Here is a 13,136-nt window from a genome sequence, read left to right on the forward strand (position 1 = left end):
AATATAATTTAAAGGCTTTGGGAAACAAATTATAACAATGAAGCAGCTGACTTCAGTGGCAATTAATCTCATAATATGGGCCTTGCCATGCACAAAGCCAACTTGGCTATGGATTTCAAGCCTTTCCTTAGTGGGATCCGTGAAATGTGTCATCCTAATGAGCTGAGACTGCAGGATAGATTGTATGGGAGCAGGTGATAAATGGCTTGGATCTATACTGTTAAATAAACCTTGAAATGCTATCCTTTCAAGGCTGCCTTTTGCTTGCTGTTTTCTTGTATTGATTATCCCCTTTTCTGATGTGCCTAATGGAATCATAACCTGGATTTTCACAATCTACTATCAATCTTTCTGCTCTTATGTTTGATGCTTTGTGACAGCACAAGCATGAAAAATATTCTGTGTAATGAAGTCATCAGTAGTTGCTATCACAAAACCAGACCAGAGTATCTGCCTTGTCCCTCTTTTAAGTTGAATCTTTTATGTCTCATTCATGATTGTCTGGAAGTTGGAGAATTCTCCAACAAGACAGAGAACCTAGCTTTCTTCCAAAGGTCTGCCTGTAGTCCTGGGATCTTTACCTGCGCATCCCCAAAAGGATGGATCAATTATTCATGTATAATGGAGGGGAGAAATGAAACCCTGCGTAAACTGTTAATATTTTCAAAAGGAAAAAAATCTAACTCTACTTGCATTCAATACTGGAAAGGACCTGATAAAGCCGCCTTGAAAGAGGGCTGGGTCATATCTCTGTTGCCTGCCAGGACAAATCAATGGTGCATTTCCCATTCATATGTGCAAAAAGTTCAATGGAAGGACCATGTGATTTGTGTGTGTGTAACATCAGTGATGGAATATGCCAAAAGTCATTAACCTAGCTTAGAGAGCACAGCCCTTTTTTCTAAGTAAATGCCATTTGAGGTGACTTCCTTCTTTTTGCCAAATGATAGGGCCATTCCTGATTTTCTATCAAGCTGAACCCAGGCAACTGTATTACACCCATTTTATTTTTTATACATCACGTAGCTGACATCATAGCTTTCTGTGCAAATAATTTTTAGATAAACTAATGTGGTATATGTTTTTTTTTTCTTCTGTTGAATTGTGTACAATTCTCGGAGACTGGCTGGGAAAGTCCCTGAAGTTTTCTTGGCAAGGTTTTTCAAAGGTGGTTTGCCATTGCCTCCTTTCTAGGGCTAAGAAAAAGTGATTGGCCAAAGGTCAACCAGCTGCCTTTGTGCTTAAGGTAGGACTACAACTCATGGTCTCCTAGTTCTGGCCTGATGTTTTAACAACTACATCTAAGCTGCTCTCATGATGCAATTAACAACTGCCAAAATGCACAAGATGAACAAGTCTACTATGATCCGACTAAGCCTTCGATGATTCAGAATTTAAATTCAGTTTTACACACTGCATTCATCTTAAATAAGTTAAAGCAAATCCAAACTCCGTTCAGTTTCACACATATCATACTCGTCAGTGCTGATCCCGTAGCTCCTTGGATCAGAAACATCAACTTCTACATTTACACCATTTAAATGTATTTTATTGCCCATTTCATTCCAGATGGGGATAAAATATATAATAAGTGCTGTCTTATAGCTTTTTGTAGCAAGTTATCTTCCTCTTAAACTTGCTCAACATTTCATCTGTTTGGCAATGAGGATGACACACACATGGTTTCTTCATTCCCAATGACTACGTAGATTTCCTGTGTTATTTTCAGTTGAGCCTGTAGAATTCAGCATGTCATGAAAATGCTTCAAGTAATAGCATGTAAGAGGCATCGTACCCACAGACTTGCCTTCTATTGATGGACATCGCTCATTACATTGTGGCCAAACCTTGGACTCATTCAAGAACATCCATCCTTGCTGTGGTAAGTGATGGGTGCTTTTACAGATGAAATTATTTAAGTGTGCTAGGACTGCACCCAGCTTTTGTAATCAAGGCTTTTTCATCCCAAATATTGAGACGAACTTTATAGAAATATGCATATTGCCAATGAATTGTTTGTAGAGAAATACTTCATCAGGGAGTTAGGCTCAATAATGAATATTTTAATAGAAATAATTATTCTGATCATGAAATAATAGATGCCACAAATAAGCTCAGTTGCAAATTTTAGAGATTCTTGGTCAATCTATACTCAGGAGAGCCATCCTTCCCTGCCTGCTGCCTTGTTTAGATTATACTCTTTCTGCATGGTCAGAATAACCATAGAAGAGAATGAGAAGAAGGCTATTGTTGTTCCTTCTAGCTTCAAATGATGCTAATTCACAAACAAATTGCCAGGAATCTCCAGGAACTGGCAGTGATTATGAGGATCTATGAGCCACAGTATATATCCAACGATTCCTATTTGGATACGTACCTATGGAAGTCCTTCTGATAAAATTCCTTTTGATTGGCTTCTCTGGCATCGGTGCTATCTTTCTCCAGAAAAAATTATCATAAACAGGGAGGTCAGCTATGAGTTATCCACCACTATGCTTATCCACAATGTCTTTGATAATCACATCGTAGACAGTTTTCAATGCAGCTTTTCAGGCATGCACCAAAACTGGTTGGCAAGAGTTGGGCAGGCAGAAATATGGAAGAATATTTAACAAAAGATTAATCAATATCCATAATATCCTACCAGGGCACTGTTACCTTAAATGGCAAGTGCTTCTGCACATTTGGTTTTTTAGTGTCAGTATATGACTGGTCTGTAAGGACAGAAGTAGATAGTTTGTAGTAACCTGGATTCTATACGGAAACCTTGAGTTCCCATGCCTTAAGTCCACCTTGCATTAAAAATAAACAACAAAAAATTGATTAGGCTTCCCATATTGTATTATAGGTTTGCACAGTGATCCAATTTATTATAAAGTTAATTTCATTTACACAACTTCTGTTGTCATGGCTTCAATTACTGTCTTTCTTTCAATTTAGCAAACAAGAAGTTGTTACTATGTTGCATCCTGTTAGCATTCAAAATATCTTATTTCCAGTATCAGGAAGTTGAAGAATCAAACAGACCAGGAAAGGGTATAACTGATTTTTTATATGAGTGGAAAATTGACAGTGGAATTATACTAAAAATAGAGAGTCTAATATCAATGAAATTATTATCCAGAATGTGGAATTACATTTTCACAAATTAAAAGAATTGTGCTGGATCATGCCCAGAGAAGGTAACTAGTGTTGTCACTTAGTTGTTGTAAATTCTGTGCATTCCTTTTTTACTTTTAAGTTATTATCATGTGGAAATCTACCGAGCAGAGCCTAGCGTAAAAGATATGTATTCAGAACTAAAGACTCCACACTCCAAAGCTTTTCATTCTGGAACTGAACAAGTACACAATTCTCCCTTAATAAACTCTGCCTCTGAATGATACTATTAATTTTAGTAGCATATTTGTTTTATTAGATTTATGCCCCATCTTTTTTTTTTACAACTTAAGGGAGCGTGTACATAATTCTTGTTTTTCCTGTCTTCCACACAATCAAAAGCTATAAGGAGATTAGGTTGAGAAAGTAACTGATTGGCAAAAAGTCACAAAGCTGACTTCAATGCCTACACAAGGACTAGAACTCATGGTCACCTGGTTTTGAATCCATCACCTTGGGTGAGAATTAATATTGGGAGGGGCTTGCAATTTCACTGCCTGGGCAGTTTGATCTTATAGTTTTGGATGTCAACCAAGTGGGGACCAATGCTCTAGAACAGAGGTCAGCAACCTTGACAACTTTAGGAATTCTGGGCGCTGAAGTCCACAAGTCTTAAAGTTGTCAAGGTTGCAAACTGCTGCTCTAGAACAGCTGTCCTGCCCTGGCCTATTGCAGACTATGGGAATCCATCATCTTTCCATCCGCTGCCACCAAAACTGATGATGTTCAGAACTAGAACCCAGCATGAGCAGAAAGGCATAAGGTTGGGAAAGGACGCCATAAGATCAAAAGACCACAAGAGTGAAAAGAGGATCTCTTTAGCTTGGGTAAAGACAAAGTGACCTAATATAGAAATTTTACAGCAAAAGATGCCAAGGGTTCTTGAATATAAAATGGCAGAACAAACATTCTTATGGTTTCTGTTTCACCCAGTCATCAAAAAGATGGTACAAAAAAATGCAGCCATGGGGAAAATAAACTAAAAATAAAAACTTGCCATGGAAAAGCCAGATAAGGGCACATACACCTCTATTTTCCATGTAGTTATATATTTCTTAAATATAAGAGCCACATTTTGATGAAGTACTGCATAAAAATTATCCCTTTACAAGATATTTCTTTACCACCAAACCTGTGAACATGTTAGAGCAGGGGTGTCAAACTGCTGGCCCGTGGGCCGGTTTCATCATACCGGAGCCGCGCCCACCCCATTGCTGGCAATGGCAAAAAAGCTCCGTGACATCACGTGACGTCACATGATGTCACGAGTTTGACATGCCTGTGTTAGAGTGACAAGTCCACAGACACCACTGAGAACTTCATAGCTGTGTTGAACAAAGGACATTAAAATCTTGAGTTCTAATGTATCACTTTAATGCATACCACTTTGCATCACTTCTCCCACAAATCAACGGAGAAGTGTAACTTCCAAGTGGTTTGTTGATGGTTAAATCTATTACCAAATGCAATCATTATTATCAAATAGTTTATACCATTTATACTAATGATAGTTCTGTTATTTAACTATCTGAAGTTATAATGCTGAGATGTGTGGTCATATACACTAAAACAAAAGTTTTCTAATTGGCTTAATCTATGTCAGGCCCCCCAAGACACATGGAGTTACGTCTGAGTAGTATTCTTTATTGTTCCTCATTTATAGACAAAATCTAGCTAAACTAAAGCAACTGCTGTATTTGCACAATGATATTCTACCAATAGAAGAAAAAAATAGGAATTGTTTACAAGATACAATGTAAGGGACTAAAACAGCAACTATGTAGCACAAGAGATGAAAGACTAGCAAAATGTATCTTAGAACAACAACTAGGTCAGAAAACATGATGCAAACTCTTTAATTACACAACATATAGTCAGACTTAACTATAGCTTCAATTGGGAAACTGTGAATATCCTACTAAACCAAGCCAAGTCCAGAAATACTAGATAATTCCTGGAAGCCTGACATTTAGACAAATCAGCCAACAACAGGCAGAGATAAACAACATCTATATGCCATTGAAAAGATACAATCAAAAAATCAAAAAAGAAACAAAAAGCCTCCTCACCAGCAATCAACACCCAGATAAGCAGAGATTAACAGCAAGATTAACATTTGAACAACAATTAAGAAGCAAACAATGCCCCAATCAAGGAACCACCAACTCAGACTAACAAGCTAACAATAGTAAACAACAACCTAATCAAAGAACACCGACTCCAACCCCATTCCCTTCTAGCACTGATGATATTACTTAGTTTGGTAATGAAACAACTGCAAAAAAACCACCAAGCATAGAGAGCACCAAGCAGCCCACAACTAGATATACTCTGGGAATCTGTAGGGAGGAGCCCTCTTAATTCTCTTTCTCTTGACCAAGCTCTCCATGCTTTGTGGCCTCTTTGCCCTCCGGAGTGCAGCACCTCCCTCTCAGGAGTCCAGACTTACCTTCCACCACAATTTGTTACTTTATTTCACCAGTCAACCTCAACAACAGACTGGGCCAAACTCATTGCTTCTCACTTGATATATAGCATCTTTCTATTCTTGTATCAATTTCTCTTCCTTTGGGGCTCAAAGAGGATGTCTAAATGTTCCTAACCACACATTTTTTTTCTGGTTTTTTTTTTTTGTTGTTGTTGTTTGTGATGATTTGGGAGAAATGCCAAATTTCTGCTGCCAACAGAAACTTCTCTCATTGGGAAATGAGAGATCAGCACAATACCTGGGGCATTTTACTACATGTAATAAAAGAAAAGTAAGCATTCCACCTATAATATGACTAGCAGCTGAGTTTCATTTCAACACTGCCAATGACTTACTAGAACTGAAAATAAGATTACTTTGGAGATGCAAACCAGGCTATTCAAGACAAACAGTCCCTTTCTTTCTGTTAATTCTCACTAATCATAAAGTCAAGAATCAAGTAGCGCCTTTTCTGTCTAACAAACTTTATTAAAAGGTATAATCTTTCTTGAGCTACAGCTTATTTCATCGGGGACATGGTGTGGCTAAATATGATTAAGGATTTAAATTGGATATATTTATCTATTAAATTTCTGTACCAGCTATCTCATCAATATTGGCTTATAATACAATAAAACGTTAAAAACCGCTAAAAATGAATTAAAATTAGAAAAATTGAGGAAGAGAAGTTAAAAGTTAAAAACCAAGATCATGGATGGCAATAATCACCACAGATCTTCTCTATCCCTGCAGCACCCCCAATATATCAGGCCCCTACTGGGGCCCCAGGTGAAGCAGCGGAACCAAATGGTTAGGCTCTTCTGGAAGGCCAGGAATGTAGTTGAGACGGAAAGGAAGGGAGACATAAGTTTGTTCTGCAGATGCAGTTATATATGAAACAGATTACAAGTGCCTGTTTGTTAAGGCCTTCTGAGAATGCCTGAAAATATTTTGATGTAAACTAGTTCAGCCACCTCTCCCACTTCACCCCAATTTCAATACTTCATCAGTCGCTCTATGCATCTGATAAAGTGCTCTGCGGGTCAGAAATACCTTTTAATAAAATCTGTACTAATAGAAGAGAGGATTTATAGCTCAGGGTTGAACTGTGGGGTCCTTGGTGCTCCCTGAGCTTGGCTGTTTTCTTGCAGACATTTCATTTACCAGCTACCAGTAGGTAAGGCAATGAAATGTCTGCAAGAAAACAATCAAACTAAGGGAGCACTAAGGACCCCACACAAAAAAAATGTTAGTTGAAAAAGGTGCTACCAGACTCCCTGTGATTTTTGACCACCACAGATTAACACATCTGTCTTCCTGCAATGTTCATAGCAGTCAATGATGCTTGGGAATACTTTCCTTAGGATGGTTCAGGTCAGAAATGGGCTGTTAGGTTCCACATCTTGGCAAATACCCATCCACACAATCTTTAACACTGGTTCTGAATATGTGTTATTAAATAGGGCTTATTCTCAAGTAGGACAGAATGGCTGCCCTTAGACTTAGTCAAGATACCTAATGGTTTTAGATTTTTTTTTTAAAAGCAAGAATAGTTTGAAAATTGAGAAAGGAAGCACAAAAAAATTTGCAATTATGTTCAACCTTGATTCATGTTGCCCAATTCCTTTTGTGGTTTATTAGAATTTCTCAAGAATACCTACAGATCCTTTTGTGGACAACTTAGTTTTTGTCTACACCAGTTTCACTTCCTTCTATATAGAATATTTGCAGATGTAACCAGAAAAATACAGCAAAAGATGTTTAGAAAATACCACTTGAAACTGTACTATAAGGAAGTTAAAAAGACACTAATTTGATAAAAGTTAAATAACTCTTTCTAATGTACTTATTTGCCTAGAAGGAGGAAGTGAGTAAAAAGAAAGCAGCAGAACATGATTATAATTGAAAAATTGCCCCAGGGAAGTCAAAAATCACCCTATTGCTAAATTTTCAAGACAAGAAAATATATAGCACAGAAAGTTTGGGGTTCTTTCTACTTAAAAGAAAAGCTAGGAAAAACTGAAGTCTTTGTATTTTCATGAAGTTATAAAATTCAATTCACAAACAAAAGGAAATGCTATCTGGTGAGTACTTAATTATAACAACTTTGAATGCTGTTGTAATCTTCATTGGCAAATGTTGCACAATATAGCTCAACTATCTGGAGATTTTTCTATTTTGAAGGGAGTTCATTTTACCCCTGTAGCTTGCAAGGTCTTCATAGCTAAAGCCATTTCCTATCCCTTTAAATGTCAGCATGCTATTTTTAGAAAGCTTGATATCCTTCAAGTTGTCTAATCTAAATTTATGAGAGTTATTCTTGCAGTTCAATGATGTATTAACATCTTGCCCAACAAGGTGGGTTTGGTGTCTATGTCACTAAGGCTTGATACCATCTTTTTAATTTTTGGTTAAAGTTAATTTTCTATCTAGTGGGTTTGGGCTCAATGGTAATCAGAGGTCACTTGAATTCAACCTAAGAAAATGCTATTGACAAACTTTATGCCTAAGACTCTTGAAGAGCTTTTGTCATTTAGATTGTAAAAGTGCCAGAAATATTTTTAAGCAGCATAGAATGGGACATGGATTTTCAAATCAATCTAAGTCTGTCTCTCAGCCATTTAGCTTGTGGTGTCTTTTCAAACGAATATGAGTCATCTTCTTGGCAGTAGCCTCTTTATTTCAGTCACTGACCAGCATAACATAACATTCAGGAGTAAAATTATAGCCATCCCATTGCGGTCACAGTTTTATCTATGTATTATAAGACTTGACTAAAACTTAGATAATTGGCACAAACTATAAAATCATGATACCAATACCATTAGGAAAGTATGTTTAAAGTTTCAAAACAGAAATTGTTTATATGATTTGGGTAAAACTATAGAACAGCTTTTGTCAGTTGTTGTACAATTGGTTTGTGTAGGTTAGAAAAAAAGTGAAGAAGGGGCATTGTCTTACCTGAACGCCTTTTCTCAGCATGATGATGTAGAATCCACCGGATGGGTTATTTCAGCCTTCCTGCCCAGATAGACTAGATCAGAACTTTGGCCACGCCTCCTTCAGGGTGCGCCTTCCCAGTTTTGACGAGGCGAAGCATCACTGACAAAGTCCGGCGCACTGGCTCCAAGTATCAATACACCTGCCTAAACTGCCTCAAGGGAGGGTGTGGATTCTACATCATCATGCTGAGAAAAGGCGTTCAGGTAAGACAACGCCCCTTCTCCAGCATGATGAGTGTAGAATCCACCGGATGGGACATATCAAAGCCGCTCATGTCCCAATAGGGGGGGGAAGTCTAGGCCTGGGTCTCCTGAGAAGAAACAACCTGCTGTAGGACCCGTCTGCCAAACGCAACGTCCGCCGCTGCAAGCCTATCTATTCTGTAATGCCTGACAAAAACAGAAGGAGAGGACCACGTCGCAGCCCTGCAAATCTCAACCGAAGCCTGCGTGTGCCAAGCAGCAGAAGCAGCAGCACTGCGAGTAGAATGGGCTGTAATGTGTGCAGGAACAGGAAGAGACTGAGACAGATAGGCCCTAGCAATGCATGCCCTTATCCATCTACCAATGGTCAAGAAGAAACCTTCTGACCCATGGCAGAGGGTCGAAAGGACACGCAAAGCCAAGGTCCGCTTGATATAGTGACACAGAGCCCTGCGTACGTCCAACTTATGCCACTGTCGTTCCCGACTATGAGAAGGATTTGGACAAAAATCAGGAAGAACTACCTCTTGGGACCTGTGAAACAAGGAATTGACCTTTGGAATGAAGGAAGGATCCAATCTGAGGACGACTCTGTCCTCGAAGAAGGTACAAAGATCACTTCTGACTGAAAGTGTAGCTAACTCCGATATTCTTCTAGCCGATGTTATGGCTATAAGGAATGCCACCTTCAAAGACAGGAAATGAAGAGAACAAGAACCTAGGGGTTCAAACGGAGGAGAGATCAGAGCCTGCAAGACCCTGGGCAGGTCCCATGACGGGTAGCGATGGACCGCGGGCAGTCTAGAGCTAACCGTCCCTTTAAGGAAAGCACTAACTGCTGGATATTGTGACAGAGAGACCGAGTTGTCACAGGTAAGGACCGTTGACAGGGCCGCTACCTGTCTGCGGATGGTACTGGGTAATAAACCTTTGTTCATACCTTCCAACAGATAATCCAGAATATTGGGGATTGTGACCGTGAGTAGATTGAGATTTTGTTTATTGCACCACATGCAGAAGTTCCTCCACGTGGCGTCATAAATCCTATTGGTCGAGGGGTGCCTAGAGGCTTGAATCATTGAGATTACCCCGGACGAATAGGATTGCCTGGTTAAACTTTCCCGCTCAAGTGCCAGGCGGCTAACTGGAGCCACTGTGGATCTGGATGTTGAAGGTTCCCCTGGCTGAGAGCCACCTGGTCTGGGGGAATCTTCCACGGTGGCGAGAGCGAAAGATCCACAAGGTCGGCAAACCACGGGCGCCTGGGCCAATGTGGAGCAATCAAGATTATCTCCGTCCCTTCTTGAATCAATTTGCGGTTGGTTGCCTGTAACAACAGAAGGGGAGGAAAGGCATACAGCAGGTCTCCCGGCCACTGGCACTGGAGGGCGTCTGTTCCCTCTGCTCCCCGTGTTGGGAACCTGGAGAAGAACCTGGGAAGCTGGGTGTTCGACGGTGAGGCAAAGAGATCCAGATACGGGCGACCAAACCTCATTGAGATCTCTCTGAACAGTGCCAGATCCAGTCACCACTCCGAGTGGTCCACTGTGACCCTGCTTAGGGAATCTGCCTGTCGATTTGCCTCCCCCGAGATATGTTCCACTCTGATTGACCCCAGATTGGTCTCTGCCCATAGACCTAGGTCCAGGGCCTCCTGCATGAGTGACCAGGACTGGGTGCCTCCCTGTTTGTTGACGTGGGCTTTGGCCGCCACATTGTCTGTCAAGACTAGCACGTACTGTCCCTTTACTAGGGAGGAAAACTGTTGGAGAGCTAAATGTATGGCCCTGAGCTCGAGCCAATTTATATTGTGAGCTCTGTCCGACCAGGACCACTGGCCCTGGGCCAGGTGGGTCTGGATGTGGGCGCCCCACCGAACAGACTGGAGTCTGTGGTCAGTGTGAGCCTGAGGGGCTCCTTGAAGATGGTCCCCTTGTTCATTGCAGACGAAGCCCACCATAGAAGGGATGACAGGATGTGATGGGGAACTCTGACCCTTTTGTTGGAAGAACTGAGGTTCTGTTTCTGAAAGAGGAGGAGGAACCACTGAAGACGTCTTGAGTGAAGCCTGGCCCATAGAACAATCCCCATGCAAGAAACCATCTTTCCCAAGAGTTGAGTTAGCTGTACCAGGGGCACTGTCTTGTCTCTCCGAATCTGATGTACCAGCTTTCAGATGCTGACCCAACATTCCTGTGAAAGATAGACCTTGCAAAGATCTGAATCTATGATCGCCCCAAGATGTAGGAAGCGCTTTGTGGGGCTCGTGTGACTCTTTTTGAAGTTCACGGAGAACCCGTGATCCTGAAGTGTCTGAATCGTGATTTCCAGATCTGACTGAGTCGACTGGAAGGAACTGGACTGCACTAGGATGTTGTCTAGGTAACATTGCACCCACACCAGCCTCAGACTGAGGTGGGCCGCCAAGACTGCCAGAATTTTTTTGAAGACCCTCGGTGCTGAGGACAGACCGAAGGGAAGAGCCCTGTATTGGTAGTGCCAGTGTGCATAGTAAAACCAAAGGAACCTGCGATGTTCTGGGAGAATGGGTATGTGAAGGTACGCCTCTGTGAGGTCTATGGATAAGAGGAAATCTCCTTTCCTGATACTGGCGAGAATGGACCTTAGGGTCTGTATCTTGAACCTCCTGTAGATTAAGAAGTAATTTAGACCCTTTAGATCCAGTATCGCCCTCCATCCTCCTGAGGCTTTGGGAACCACAAACAGGATGGAGTAAAACCCCTTTCCTTCCTGATCCCAGGGTACAGGTTCTATTGCTTTGATGTCCAATAGATGGGAGATGGCCGTGGATACCAATTGTGCTTTGTTTGTGTTTCTTGACACCAGACACTGAATGAAACGGTCGGGGGGAGGGGAATAGAACTCCAAGGTGAGACCGTACTTGACAGTTTCCCTTACCCAGGAGTCTGTGGTGGTCGTCTCCCAAATGTCGCTGAACAGTGCCAGACGACCCCAATGGGAGAGTCCTCCTTGGCATCACTTAGACGGCCTATACGGGCGACCTCCAGAGCCCCGGAAGGGTTGTTTAGATTGGAATTGGCCCTTGGCTCCAGTGTTTTGGCAGTCCTGTGAGCGATCCTGTCTGGGGGGAAAGGATCGTGAGCCTCTTGACTAATCCCAGGACTGCCCCGCCCGAAAGGGCTGCCTCCATTCCCATGAACCACTTGGATGAAAGGCCTGCCTACGGAACTCCTGTTGGGGCCGTCTGTCAGACCGTTTGGAGGGATGTGCCAGAATCTTACGTTTATCCTTGCCCTCAATAATGTGTGGCTCAAGGATTGGTCCGAACAACTGAGAACCGCTATATTTGGACTTGGATAAACGCCACTTTGATTTTAAATACGTTCTCCACTGTCTCAGCCATAGAAGCCTGCGAGAGGCCACAGTGGCTGCAATGGATCTAGCAGAATACCTGGTTGAGTGAAGGGAAGGTCTGCCACGTACTCTGAGGCGGCCACCAGCTTCCCTAGTGTATGATGTACACGGACCTGGTCAGGTGGAACAAGCGATTGAAGCTCATGAAGCCACATGATCGAAGCCCTGGCAAAGAAGGAGGATGCCTTTATCGCCCATGCCGAAGCCTGGTGCGCTCTGCGGAAGGAGAGTTCAAATTTCTTTTCCTCTGCCTTCAAGGCCTCAACCATATCTCCTGGAATAGCAGATGTGGAAAACAAAGAAGTAAGAGGGGTATCTACAGAAGGGACCTCCAATAGGGAGGCGAACGAAGAGGACACATTAAATAGTTTGTTTTCCGTACTACTAGGGGAGGGCAGAGTGGCCAAGGATGACCACTGCTTCTCCACCGTCATGCGGAAGACCTGTGGACAGGGAATCTGCTTGTCCTCCGCCACCTTTTCTGCAAACAGAGGATTAGATTCGTGACTAGCCGAGGTGGAAGGTCTCTCCTCTTGCACTGAAGTGAGGTTAACAGTGGTAATGGCCTTTAACAGTAAAGACCTAAAAAGAGAGGGATCAAAGAGCCCGGAGGTTGACGCCTGTTCAGGTACAGTCTCCTCATCCTCTGACATGGGTGTGTCAGCTATTTCCAGGTCCACAGACCCTTCATCCCCTAGCTGGGAAGAAGTCTCAGAAACCCCTGAACAGGAAACCGTGATGCCTGCTGCCTGAGAAGGAAGCATGGAAGGAGATGGTGGTGGTTGGAAAGACCGCTGTCCCCTAGAAGACGTGAATTGCATAAATGCATTGTGCATGAAAGACTGAAATTCAGTTGACCATCTATCTCCTTGTTCCTCGTAGCTGGCACCAGCCTCAGCTGGGACCAA

The 13,136-nt window shown here is 42.1% G+C and overlaps 1 protein-coding gene across 3 annotated transcripts in view; it reads left to right on the forward strand.

Annotated features, from left to right (window-relative positions):
• The window catches only part of PTAFR (platelet activating factor receptor), a 35,699-nt gene that overhangs the window by 16,741 nt on the left and 5,822 nt on the right, over positions 1 to 13,136 (forward strand). The window contains exon 3 of one of the 3 annotated variants that reach the window (XM_039360711.1): positions 1,730 to 1,882. The exons of 1 other annotated variant lie outside the window; for it this stretch is intronic. In XM_039360711.1, coding sequence (XP_039216645.1) covers positions 1,817 to 1,882 — 66 coding nt within the window. In that variant the 5' untranslated portion in view covers positions 1,730 to 1,816. Of the gene's footprint in view, positions 1 to 1,729; positions 1,883 to 6,891; positions 7,711 to 13,136 lie in introns of those variants that run through there. One more of the 3 variants, XM_039360726.1, reaches the window with a different exon arrangement.

Source organism: Crotalus tigris, unplaced genomic scaffold (assembly GCF_016545835.1).
Source record: "Crotalus tigris isolate CLP2741 ecotype Arizona unplaced genomic scaffold, ASM1654583v1 scf7180000017582.600645, whole genome shotgun sequence".
Classification (NCBI taxonomy): Eukaryota; Metazoa; Chordata; class Lepidosauria; order Squamata; family Viperidae; genus Crotalus; species Crotalus tigris.